At 36.6% G+C, this 13376-nt stretch overlaps 1 protein-coding gene across 7 annotated transcripts in view; it reads left to right on the forward strand.

The window, feature by feature from the left end:
* Nucleotides 1-13376, forward strand: part of PLCE1 (phospholipase C epsilon 1) — a 151322-nt gene that overhangs the window by 64920 nt on the left and 73026 nt on the right. For all 7 annotated transcript variants that reach the window (XM_050305833.1, XM_050305836.1, XM_050305838.1 and 4 more), the window contains one exon: nucleotides 261-552. In XM_050305833.1, the coding sequence (XP_050161790.1) occupies nucleotides 261-552 (292 nt within the window). The remainder of the gene's footprint in view (nucleotides 1-260; nucleotides 553-13376) is intronic.

Here is a 13376-nt window from a genome sequence, read left to right on the forward strand (position 1 = left end):
CCTTTTTTAAGTCTAATGGTTATCCTTAAAATTGGTTTTCATTAGAATGATTGTAACCATAGATTGAAAGCCAAAATGACATCTTATTCAAATACCCTTTTTGGGAGCCCAACTCAAAATCCTAACAAATCAGTTTTGGATACATAGATATTGCAAGTTACTGAATTTTACAAGAATTCATGGTCATTTGAATTTTTTGGTGTTCTGTGTATTATCTTAAGCAAATGAACTAACAGTCCATGCTTTTACATTCTTCACAGATCTTCAGTACAGTGAGAGAAGAAGAGGAAGGAGCAGAAGATATTTTTGAATATATTCCTCATCTTCTGAGAAAGCTCCCAACGTTTGTTAAAGTCTATATTTGCAAAGATGATGGGTTTTGTGTAAAACCATGTGTAGCGGATGCTCACTGTCAATATCGTGCCACTTTACAGAGGACTTCACTCTCTAACTATATAACTGGTGCTTTACTAGAAGCAACTACATCATTAGGAGCAAGAAGTGGGCTTTTAAATATCTTTGGAGGATCAACTGGAAGAACAATGCTTAAAGGTAAGAAGATTTTTTTTTGGACCCCTATCCACTTTAAGTATAGTGTGAATTGCAAAATTATTAATACTATATAATATTTTGTAGTTTATATATAAAGTTCAGATAAAAAAGGTTTTCATGTTTTCAGATATTTTCCTTTGCAATCACTATGTGTCATGATAACTATCTGTGTTAGTTTAATAAACTAAAATGCATGCTAAACTGAAAAGAGTCTTATTACAAACCAAATATTTTTTCAGGGTTTTTTTCTTGTTGGAATCTGTTCTTCCTGCATCCAAATTTAATGCCTAAGCAATTGTTTTTAGGGTGTTCCTCATTTACCAAGTGCTTCTGCTCGCAGGCTGATGTAGTTCAGGACCTGAGAAAGGAGTATATACTCTGTGTGGTTATTATTGTTGTCATTATGCAGCTAGCTGTCAGCATAGCACTGTGTGGTTAAGTATGTACAATTCGTTATTGATTTATTGTTGGTCTTTTTTTGGATCCGTCATTGGATCATTTCAAATAATGTGGGTATTGTGTATTTGAAAAATACCTGTTGGAGGATGGATGTTTCATACTAAATTTCCGTGCTGATCATCTTTCTGTGTAGTAAGAATACCCATATGTGATTTAGTTCGATCAGTTTTGGAAGTTAAACAGATAAAAGCAATTCTTGGTACAAATACATTGCAATAAAAGATGGTTTTGCACAGAACGGTACCTATATTATTGATTAATTTTTAATTAATGCCTAGAATATTTCATAAGTTACTCAAGGATTTGGAGATTTATCATCATCTTATACACCCTAACAAAAGGATGTTGTGTCTCAGTCATACAATGGTAGAAGTGATGCTTGTGGATATTATGGTTTGCCCAACTTTAACAGGAATATGACCAAATTAGTGCATAATTCTCAGTGTAGTTGCTTAAATAGTGCAGATACTGTCCTAATTTTTACCAATAATGGTATAGTTTATGCTTGGATATGGTTGTCTTATTTTTATCCGCAAGAATGTCCCTTTCTAGTTTTAATTAGTCTCTCTTTAGGTGAATCAAATGGCAGAGAGAGACAGTAAAACATTGTAAGAAGGACAGGTATAGATGGCAAACTGTAGCATCTGAGTAAGTTTCAGTAGTACGTTGAGCAACGTTGCTAAGCTTTGCATCCACTCGTTGTCTGTGGGAGACAGAGATATATCCAGTACAGTGTCCTATTTTGGTAGGGTTTTCCTTTTTATTTTGTTTGGGTTTTATTTGTTCTGGGCAGATGAGTGCTTTAGAAGAATAAACATGTGCATTCCTGTGACAGCCGGAAAGCAAGGTTAAAAGAACTGAGTCGGGCTTCAGAACTGAGCTTTGAAACTGGAAGCAGCAGCAGACTCCCTGATCTGCTGATATGGCTGCATCTTTTTATGGAGGCTGGGCTAGTGGCTGCACATGAGTGCTCTGTGTACCAGCACACTTTGCACTGCACGCTTTGGGGATCTCTGTGGTGGCAGTGTTAAATGGTGTACATTTTTGTTGTTGGATTCTGAGCCAAAGGTTGTGAGACATTAGAGAAAAAGCTGAGGTCTGGAACTTGAATTGCAATTCCACTGGCAACCTGTGTAGATAGTAGAGGTTGTATTTACTGTAGTGGTCTAGGCATGATTTACTGTACTGGTCTCTGTTGAAGAGATATGCTGCAGGATATTGAAGTTTTCTGATGTGGAAGGTTCATGTTCAGTTATATTGTGGTGATTTAAATACCTGAAAAATGATAGAGTCCTCTCTAAAAACTTTTATGGAGTGTTACTTGATGATGTTACTATCTGAGCCATTAACATTAGCAAGGAACCCAACTGTATTCTGAATTCAGAATTGCAGTTATCATCCATGGGTGTGTACCCTCTAAGAAAGAAATTGTCCTGTCCATATAGATTGATAAGAAGGTTATTTGTATCTGTCCAACATCCTCAGGTGACTGAATTAAACCTCACCCATAAGCTAGTAGTTGTTTGGAGGCATCAAAAATGGAATATATTGATTCTGGTGCAGTTTAACAGTTGTTGTGGTTAAACAGTTTTTGTGGTTTAACTCTGATAAGTAGCACCATGCTGCCACTCACTCCCCCACAATGGGATGAAGGAGAGAATCAGAAAGGTAACAGTGCAAAAATGCATAGATTGAGCTGCAGACAGTTTAGTAGATAAAGGAAAAGTCGTATGCATGAACAAAGCAAAATAAGGAATTAATTCACTACTTCCAATCAGCAGGTTGGTGTTTAACCCTTTCTGTGAAAGCAGGGCTCCATCATGTGTAATGGCTTCTCGGGAAGGCAGAGACTGTAACTACAAATGCCCTTCCTACCATTTCCCCCAGCTTTTGTTGCTGAGCATGATGCATGGTGTAGAATATACATGTATATGCATATGGTACAGAATATCCCTTTGGTCAGTTGACATCAACTGTCCTGTCTGAGAAACAGAAAAGGCTGAAGCTGTGTAAGCACTGTCCAGTGATAGCTGAAACATCCCTGTGTTATCAACAATGTTTTGGTCACAAATCCAAAACGTCTTCCTTTTCTATTGCCAGTAAGAAAAAGAAAATCTAGTTTGTGCACCTGTGTTGATCACGAGTACACCACTATGAGGGAGAATGAAGGTTTTGGGGTGAGAAGGTCACAAACCATGTAGTAAATTACAGCCCTGACCATAACTTAGGTTCTGATGCAGAGGGGACATAGAGTGGGTGGACTACTGAATTCCACTGAACTGCTCTAAGGGGCAGCCCATGTACAGGGTGTGTGGCAGCATATCCAGTCTTGTGCCAGAGATGTGCAATATGAGACCACATGAGAGACATTTCACTACTTTCCTTTCAATATGTTTGCAATTTCTCGAGGTGAAGTTCAGCACTCTCTTGCACAGTCTGTTTAAAGAAAAAGGAACCCATAACTTTAATGAGAAGTGCCTTTGTGATTTAAAAGGAAAACTTCTCAAAACCTTTGTACTCTCTGTAGTTAGGACTTTTATGTAACATCTACCCTGAAAATAGGGACCCAACAAACAGCAAATCCCTAATACTGGGATAGCCTTCTGCATTTGTGCCTCCCCAGCACCAAGCACATTGTGTTTGGTCCTTCAGGAGTTACTTAGTGACCTGTGCAATGAACCTTACAGTCACAAGCAGTCCAGCTCCAGGGAATACTGTTGCAAGGTTTTGCTCGGTAGCTAAGGACCTTAAACGCTCTGAGTCCCCAGGGCTAGGATGGTTTTGTGGGCAGATCAGCCAGTGTTAGTTCCACAGAAGGCTTCCAAACATACCAGACCTCCTAAGCTAGAATTCCCAGTCACATGGATGTGAGACTGAGAGTCTTTAAAAACTCATATAGTGCCTGCCGTGTAGGAGACTCATCTCTTGGGCCTGGAGCTGTGAGCCTGCAAGCCCTGCTGTCAGATGGCTCACAGAGCTGTCAGGCTCCCGACTGAGGAGCTGCGACTCTGGTCCCGGTAGCACAGGGACAGTCTGAGAGTGGACTCCCGGGAACCACAGATGCCTGGAGTTCCCACAGCTGGTCAGTGACATTCACATCCTTGTCAGCATCTTTGTTGCTACAGAGAACATAATTTTCACATATGAATACTGAAGATATTTAGGCTACACTCTTTTAGTACCTCTATGTGTAACTCGGAATTTTTGACTAGAAAAAAGTTTTGAGAGTGTCTTTCAATGGGATTTGGATTGAAACCAGAGTTTTTTTTCCTGTAGGAAGGAAATCCTGTTTCTCAGCCTGTTCTATTTCTTAAAAATTGATTGTTACAGAAGTTTGCTCATAGTTGTGAATGGGCCAGAACTTTCACTGGAATCGTATTTGAAGGGACAGTCATTATCACAGTTTGTGGTGTTGACATTTTTATGCAGAAAGTAAAAAAAAAGGTTTATGTCTTTCTTAAAGAAGGAACTATAGTATGTGAAAATGTTTGTGCTTTACATTTGATACCTAAATCTGGAGTCATAGTTGGAAAGAAACTTGTACTCTTCCCTCCCCTGCACCCCCAATAACTTGTGTTTGTAATCTAAGATAAAGGGAAGGGAAATAGAAAGAGGTGTCTGAGGATGGAGCAGACTGCAATCATTTTGTGTCAATGTTCTTTTCATTTCAGCACCTTTCAAAGCTGTTCAAGTCCAATGCCACTTTCTTTGATATAAATCAGACTAGGTGTTTGGTTGTTGTTCATCTTCCAGAGAAAGCTCAATAGTACTTGTTAAATACACAACAGTGTTTTTTGACCAAGAATGGAAGTAAACTAATTTGTCATGAACATGGAGGCAGACTGCATTGATCTTAAGAAAACATACTTAATTCATCCCACAGAATTTAGAGATTGCCCCTTTTCTGTAATCAGACTTTGCCATCAGCAAACAGGTGCCCAAGTCTCTGGAACTTTTCCCACTGCTGTTTTTTGTATCCTTTGCACGAGGTGTATTGTTACAGTATTGGGGAAATTCCAAGGTCCCAAAAGTTGGGGCAGTTGTCTGATAGCTGTATGTCAGTCATGGGTGATAACAAGCTTGATGTAAACAGATTTAGAAAGGCCAGCATGATTTTGCTGGTCTGTGTGTTTGGACACAAAGGTTAAGACACTAGAGTGAGGGATAAATCAAAATGAGCTGAAATTAAGACCTGAAAAGACAAAATGTGTCTTAAGCTCAGAATCTATGGCAAGAATATGAGTCATGCAATACACTGTAGGAGAGGAAATCAAATACAGGAGATGGATCAGGCAGTATGTAGATAATGTGGCCTGAGGCAAGAGTGTGAGTCAGGTGACAAGTATGTCATGTCTGCTGTGTTGCCTCCAAAATGTAGGTCAAGAAGAGCAGGAACATGTGCAGATCGACTGTTTAGGAAGAGAATGAAGAGGAACATGGCAGGAAGCACTGATCAAGGCTGAGATGGCGGGATGGAGGAGAAAGATTTTGGAGGACAGCTGTAAGTCTAGGGACATTTGGGACTGTCTGGAGCTGGCTATGATGATTGTCTCTGTAAACTGGCAGAAGAGAAAGGTCACTGCAGTCAGTCTTCTGGATCTGTCACTGTCTGGCCAGGCCTGGTTGCAGCCAGATTGGTCACAAGGGTAGTAGAGAAAGACTTAAGGAGGATCCTTGCCAATATTAGTTTAATAAAAACTTCCTTGAATCTATCGTGTTTAATATATTATAGGGACAAAGATTTAAGTTCTGCCAGCATAGCTTGTCTTGCCCTTATAGTCCTCTTTCTGGGTTCAGAAGGGTGTATTACTGCAAGATAGGCGTATTACTGAATCAGGCAGTAGATTGAAGTTAACCAGTATAAGTAATCTAAGTAAAAGAACTGAAAATATTTTCATCTTTTGGGCATAACAGGTATCATACTCAGGGTACAGGAAGGCACATGTCTGTATGGATCTGGATATCCTAACCTATGTGTAAAGCTAAACCGTTAAGAAACAGAACTGAGTTTCAGGCGATCTTGTGTAGATTTCAGTTTCAGTAGTACCATGTGGCAGTTTTGGTACGTTGATGATCCTTTAACTTGTGCCTCTGGATCTCAGTTTACAGCAATATTTTTGCTGATAGTCTATAGCTGTTATTTCTACCACAAGAAAGTAAAGAGTTGAAATACATCGAATAAGTCTGTGTTATTGGAGGCTTGTTGTGAGGAAGGGAAATAAGGACATGCTAAGGTCTGAGGATGAAGGCTGAGAGAGCAGAAATTTGTGCAGAGTGATGTTTGGTTTAAAATCAAATTTCTTTCTTTTTTTTTTTTTAATGAGGACTAATTAGTCTTTAGAAAAAATGAAATGGGATTCTAAGTGCAGAAAGTTAATCCCTGAACTGCTTATTATTGTTTATTATTTTAAAGGTCTGAACATTTGTTTGAATGGGCCTTGTAAAAGTAGTGTCCATGGGAACTTTTAAAGTGTAGAATGGAACTTTTTCGGTATGTTTATGTTAACATGTCAATCATGAGCATAAAACCCCAGGGACTCAGGCATTAAGATGACTCAATAGTCATCTCAAAGATTCCCTTGAAGTTTTGTTTCTAGGAAACAAATTAGGAGAAAAATCAACTTTAGTAGGATAATGCTGTTTTATTTCTCTCCAGACACATTTTTTTTTGTTAAATTTTATATTATACTGTACAGTTTTCTTTGCAGAATTGAAAACATTCTGATTTTTTTCTTTAGGTTTTCAGATATTTGCTTTTATAATTAGTGAAAAATTCTTTAGTATTGACTCTATAATGATGAGAAATGTTTAATTTGATGGTTTATTTGTAACCAGATAGCTTTAATAAAATTTATATTTATAAATAAAATTAATTTAAAAGTTCAGTATTGTATCCCCATGGGCATCTTTATATTGTCATATTTAACAGGAGTTTTTCGGAAATCTAAATGTACTGGTTTTCAGCTGGAAGTTGGAAACAACACTAAATGGTCATTCTTCCAATTAAGAAAGAATATGCTTGTATTGTCAATGAAAAAATAATGGTGTGTTGGCCAGGTTCCATGATCATTCCTCCAGTAGAGATTTTTCAGACAAGACGTATATTCCACCGTATAAACAAAGTGTCTCTGAGTGTACTGCTCACATTCCAGTTCTGCACAGATCGCTCTCTCACACTTCCTGGGGAAATGGAGAAAGGTTCCTTGTGGCAGTATATTGTTTTTCAGTCTTGTGTACTCTAGCAAATTTCATAACAAACTTTTCACTGATGCAGTCCTGCTGCTTGTACAAGCGATGTAAATTGTGTGTAGACAAGGCCAAGGTTAGAAGGAAGAAAAGAAGGCGTAAAAATGCTAGATAATGACTGTGGGATCAAGGCAGAGTTACTTTATAGTCTGAAGGCTATGCTGTCTTTTTAATTCCCCCATTTGTAATTTCTTTACGGTTAATCACACTTCTGGAAGCCTCAGGGAGTTTTTCTTCTTCTTCTTTGTCTCTCAAAGAAAGTTTTTTGGATGGTTGCCTAAGTCATACCCATTGTCCCATTAAAGCTAATGCTGTTGCCTTTTATTAGAGTCACTAGTGCAGAGAGCATAATAGCTGTAAAGGTAGGGCATTTGCTAATAAAGTAACCGGTGTCATGGTTTTTGTAATGCTTCAGCTGAAGTTTCCTAAAACAAAAGTAATTCCGTTTATTACTTTTGGCCTGTTTAAACAACACTGATACAAATATAACTGGAACAAAAGTTGAGTGCAGACTAACTTATTTCTTAATATATATAAAGACAAGAATCCCGCAGAATTAAAATCATTCTTGTTTATAACCGTGCTGTCAAAATCAAATGCTTTTAGTCTTAGCAGGATGTATGCTCATCCTTAATTTCTAAACTTCCTTCCATTCGAATCCTAGTGTTTCAGCTTTTATCTGGGAGGTGGGTAACCTGACCTTTCAGTGAGCCAGCCAAATGCATGTCTTCTTCATGGCTTACACAAGGCATGTCAGTTATGCATTTTGCCACAGTTTGTAGCTTTAAACTGAGCAGCTGTTGCCTGACTGTTAGTTTGGACAAGTGCAGCGTGCAGACTTTTTGTGGTACTGGAAGTACCTGCTCTTCTGGCATTTGAGGAGGAATCTAAGATTCAATGGAAGGCACGTTTGCTGGTAAGATTTGCCTTTCTGTGGCCTGTAGCACACAGTTCTGATTATATGTAGATATTTAAATCAAAGTGTTAGTTTTATTTCCAGAGTTAGAAGTAAAAATTAGGGGACGGTTTTCTAATCTAATGTTAGATCTATAATGGCTGTGTTCAATAACAGTGCTTTAAGGACACAGAACTGTTTCTAGGTGAAAAAAGAAGTAAGAATTTAATACAAATGATATGAAATAATGTCTTAAGTGTGTATTTTGTATTTCAACTTGCTTGAAATGAAATGCGATGTAAATATTTTAAGTAAATTAGGTAAAATGCTTTACATTTATTTGATTCACACTGCAACTATTTCAATATTAAATTATGTTGTGAGACATTCCTTTGTTTCTTATTTCACAAAAAACAAGTGACTATTATAAAAAATGCTGGACAAAATATAAATGCCAATACTTTTAAAAGTACTGGAACCAGGTAATTATTTTTTTTTCCTTAAGTTTATAAATGACTCAAATGTTATAAGTTAGTAATGTGTTTTTGAATGTAAATCCACTGCTGCTTTTTTCTTTCTTGGGCTCTTCTTCCTAGATCTTTCAGATACAAGTTTATAACTTGCAACCAATTTGTCTTTTGTGGTTGCTTAAGGCAGTTAAATTTTTTCCCTTTCTGAATGACATGAGTGCATAGCAGCATGCAAAAGCAATGCTTTGCTACTAATTGGTCATAAAGAAATTTGCCTTTTTTTTTTTTTTTTTTTAAACTGACATGTGTAACTTGAATGAATGTTCATAATATTTTACTCTGTGAAAGGAATGTCTTTTATGTGGAAACACTCCCGTTTCCCTAATCTGGCTGTTAACTAAAGGCTATGACAAACATTCGCCATTCAAAGTGATATCATCCCATTCTAATGGAAAGGTTGTCTTGGTTGTCAACACTGTTATTTTCACCTCAGTGATTTGGACAGCACAGAAGGAAAAAGTGCCCTGATATCAAGTGTATCTGCATCAATTGCAAAATAATGGTGGTTTTAATCTGTTTATTCAGTCAGTGATAACAAATCTGAGATACCTCATAATAGTACAAGAAAGGAAGGGAAACTTATTTTAATTAATTTCAACTCAGAGCCTGCTTTTGATAGGCTGTTTTGTAATGTTTTCAGCTTTGGTTTGAGATAGAATGGTGTAAGCATATTTCTAAAATAGAAGATGATATGAGGATTTTGCTTAGAGCATAATTGGTTTAGTTTTTATTTAAGGGGCTACATATTGGCATAGTTTTCTAATGTTTAAATATTTACTTTGAAAATAATAGTTACGTATAAAAGAATCATTGCTACGCATTTTAATGATTCTGAAATAAGTGATTTGCTAGTGAGATTTATCAAGCACTAATTGAAAATATTTCAAAGCAACAATTTTAAGGGTTCTGCACAATTGTGCAGCAGTTATATATTTGTATGCTGCATTTCCTGTGGACTTGGTACAACAGATTTCATGCACATTTTCAGCTTTCTTTATAAAGTGTTATAAAGTGTTGAGGTCTTCTAGGTATAGATCTGATGCTGTTGCATTAGGTCTCCTGTCTTTGCTGCAATCCACGGGCAGGAGTGGTGTCCTTTGAGAGAGCTTTTCTTTGAGGTGGAAAATGAATTCTCAGTCTGGAAAAACTGTTGCTTCAAATGCCTTGTATTATGTTCCTGTTAGATTTGGAAAAGACTTGGTCTGTAGTTATTCACCTGTTCAAACTTATGGATCTCTTCAGAGAAATGGGGCAAAAATTTAACATGAATATTTCCTTTTAAAAGCGGAGTAGTTATTGAAGTATCGTAAATATGCGTGACTTATTCTAAAAAGTCTTATAAGATTTTTTTTTCAAATAAATTGCTCTTCTTCTGAGTTTCTAAAAGTTTTAAATTGGAATTCAGAAGAATTCAGATTTGAAACACTGTTAGTCTTTGGGACTTGATCCCAAAAATAGCTATACCTAAAGCCTTTAAACGTGGGGTTTTTTTCTGCTGAACTTTGTGTTCAGGAGGAACATTACCATTTCCTTCTACCTCCAGCTATGGAACTGCAGCCACTGGTACTATTGAGACTCAGAAGGGCAAAACGTGCCAAATGTCATAGTCTATTTTCAGGTGCCCAACAATCCTGAGCTGCACAAGGTCATGGTAGAATTTGTAGGTTAAAAAACTTGATATATCTTTTTAGAGATCTCTAAAGCATTGTTTTTATTGGTGGATAAATTTAAAAAATATAGTGTTAGCAGAACTGCAATAAACCATTATGGCATTAATAATTCAAGCTAGGAAACCAGTGCAGTAACTAATTTAAACTTTAAAATATTTTAAAAATGGTTCATATGGTCAGAAAAGAATGCTTTTGCAATATTTGCTGAGAAGAGTTAGTTCTGGGTTTGTATTGGTGTAGGCACTTGACTGAGAAAATGTAATTAACATTTAGGGAACTTAAATGTGGTGTCTGCTTTAAAGCACCATGAAATAGCTTTGTTATTATTTAAATTTAACAGTGTCTTCAATCTGACAGAGAAAATGAACCTTAAAAGTAGAATTTTCTTCTAGGTTGTAGGTCTTCATAATATGCAGTTCTGTAACTGCCATGAAGTAGAAGGGATCAAATTAGATCACATAGTTCATATTTACCTTATAGGTACAGAATTTGTGAATGTAAACCTCCTAACAGCTATCAACAAACCATTCAAATATGTGCATTGAACACAAAAAAGGAAGAGGTACTGATTGTCTTGAAGATAGTGGTAGGATTTGCATACAAGCTTATTGTATTCAGGTATTTTCTGTAACCATATATAGAGTGAATTGCTCTAGAAAAGACAACAGAGAGAAATGAAAATATATTTAGAATTCTTGTTTGCAGAGATAGAACTGGAGTAGAATTAGAACAACTAGCATGTCAATAACTAGGATTTCTGTGTGCTCCCAGACTCCTAAAATATGAGACTTTTTTTTTCTTTTTTGTGCAAAAGAAACAGCCAGATCCTTCAAAAACCGAAATTTCTCTTGAACATTAAAAAAAAAAAAAAAAAATTTGAAAAGAACAAATATAGATCAACTTTAGTATGAAAAGTTGATAATTTTTAGTTTGAAAATATAATTTATGCAAAAACTATCATAAGCATTTTAGTCACACGAATATAAAATAATTTTATCCAAAATTTTGTGCAGAGAATTGGTGTTTGACATGCTCACTTTTGCAAAAATGTTATTTTTAAAAAATACTTCTTATGTTTAAAATGCTATATCTTTTAAAAAACATACTTTTTTCTTTGTGCTTTCCATGAGCTGTGTAAAAAGTGTGAAAATGGCAGTTTAACCTTTTCTGTTTTATTTGACTTGCAACAGACTCTTGCAGACTGTGTTCCTACATATTTGGTCTCTCTCTCTCTCTCTTATACTGAAAGTTAAAACACTGCAAGTGTGTTGAGTGTCACAAACAAAACAAACCAATATTTGCATATTTTGGAAATACACTACATTTTTTATAAAGGAAAACAAGATTACTCTTGTTGCGTTACTTTTGGTGACCACAATGAATGGAAGTTACAGCCACTTGTTTGATGGTAGAATAAGCTTAGTATTAGAATATTTTATTTCTTAATAATAGGCACAGTATCAAAATTTATGGAGTTATGAAGGTAACAGTTTTTTGATTCTACTTGGCAGAAAATGTTATCACTTTTTATGTCAGCGTGGGAGGACTGGTGAGAAACAGCCTGAAAAAAGCACTTGTTGGTTACAGGGCATCACAAGCTGTCTGCTGGTAGGAGTGCTAGGTTGTGATGATACATTTGCTGATTTACTGGGAGGCAAAATTAAGTATCTCATACGTTAAAGCTGTGCAATATAGTCCTCTGAGCCTTGTCATTGTTGAATGCCCAGCTTTGAGCACTTTCTATAGAGAAATATTCAGGAGCTAATCTTCAGACAGATAATAATTACTGTAAAGAGAAAATAATCAGTTGTCCTTTAAGTCTTCTGGGAGTGGGACAAAAATGGATCTGAACAGCAAGCACTTCACCATAGGTATTGCAAGGGAAGGGAGATTTGACAGAGGAGGGGTCCAGTCAAACTGAAGGACTTCTTTCAGATGTCACTTGAAGAAAATGGACACAGGTGGTGTTGGCTGCCATGACTAGTAGGACAGAAGCAGCAAAGGTGATGAGAAAGGACATGCATTTGGCTGAACACAGACAGAATAATTTCCAAAAATATTTTAAAATCTTGAGAGGAAAAAAAGTTTAGTGATTGCATTGATGATGGCATATCAAATTTTAAAATAGGAGGGCAATAAGAGCGTGTCGTTTGGGAAAGTAAGACAGCTCATAGAATTGCAAAGTCAGTGGAGACCTTCAGCTGGGCTGACATTCTTTTAGGATGTCATTTTCCTACACCCAGTTGTCTCTATTCTAAATTCGGTTGTTGAAAGGCTGCAGTGCTACCGTACAGCCTTCAGAGGCTGCCTTAGAACTATCATCCACATGCACAGCTTTTTCCAGTGGTCAGTGACGCTCCGAGTCAAAGAAGGGTGACATTTCTAGTTTGGGTTTGTCTGTCATCAAGGACCAACTGTTTGTTCTTGTTATGCATTTTTCTGCTGGATTAAAGTATTTAAAATCTGATGTATTTCCCCTGTTGTAGATGCTTATATAATCTACTACAGTAAAGTCTCCTCTCAATTTCACTTTATCGAACTAAAGTTATGCATTTCTGATCTAAATCTTTATCTGGGTCTCAGTGTTAAAGCCTGGAATAATTTTATAGCTCTCTTTGCATGCTCTGTGGTTTGTTTGTGTCTTTAAAAATAGTGAAAAGATGATTGTACTCTGATTTATGTGGGAGGACCTGTTTTTGCCACCTCCTTTTTTGCCACCTCTGCCTCCTAAAAGAAAACATTTAGTTTTAATGTTATGTCTTATTTTTTCAGAGCCATTGCCCTTAGGAAAGCAAAACTCCATTCCATACACAGGATTTGCAATTCTTTTGTCTGGAATACCTCCTCTTTCCAATAGATATACAGTGTGTACACTAACGCTGACTAGTTATTTCACTGCTTAACTGAGACTTGTAATGTAGAATGCTGAACTGCTCTGTAAAAATTCTGGAATCATTTGCATTGGAAGGGGCTTTGCTGGTCAGCTAGTCCAACTCTACACAAAGCAAGACTGATTTATTTTCC

This window comes from Myiozetetes cayanensis, unplaced genomic scaffold (assembly GCF_022539395.1).
Source record: "Myiozetetes cayanensis isolate MyiCay16 unplaced genomic scaffold, myiCay2020 scf10, whole genome shotgun sequence".
NCBI lineage: Eukaryota > Metazoa > Chordata > Aves > Passeriformes > Tyrannidae > Myiozetetes > Myiozetetes cayanensis.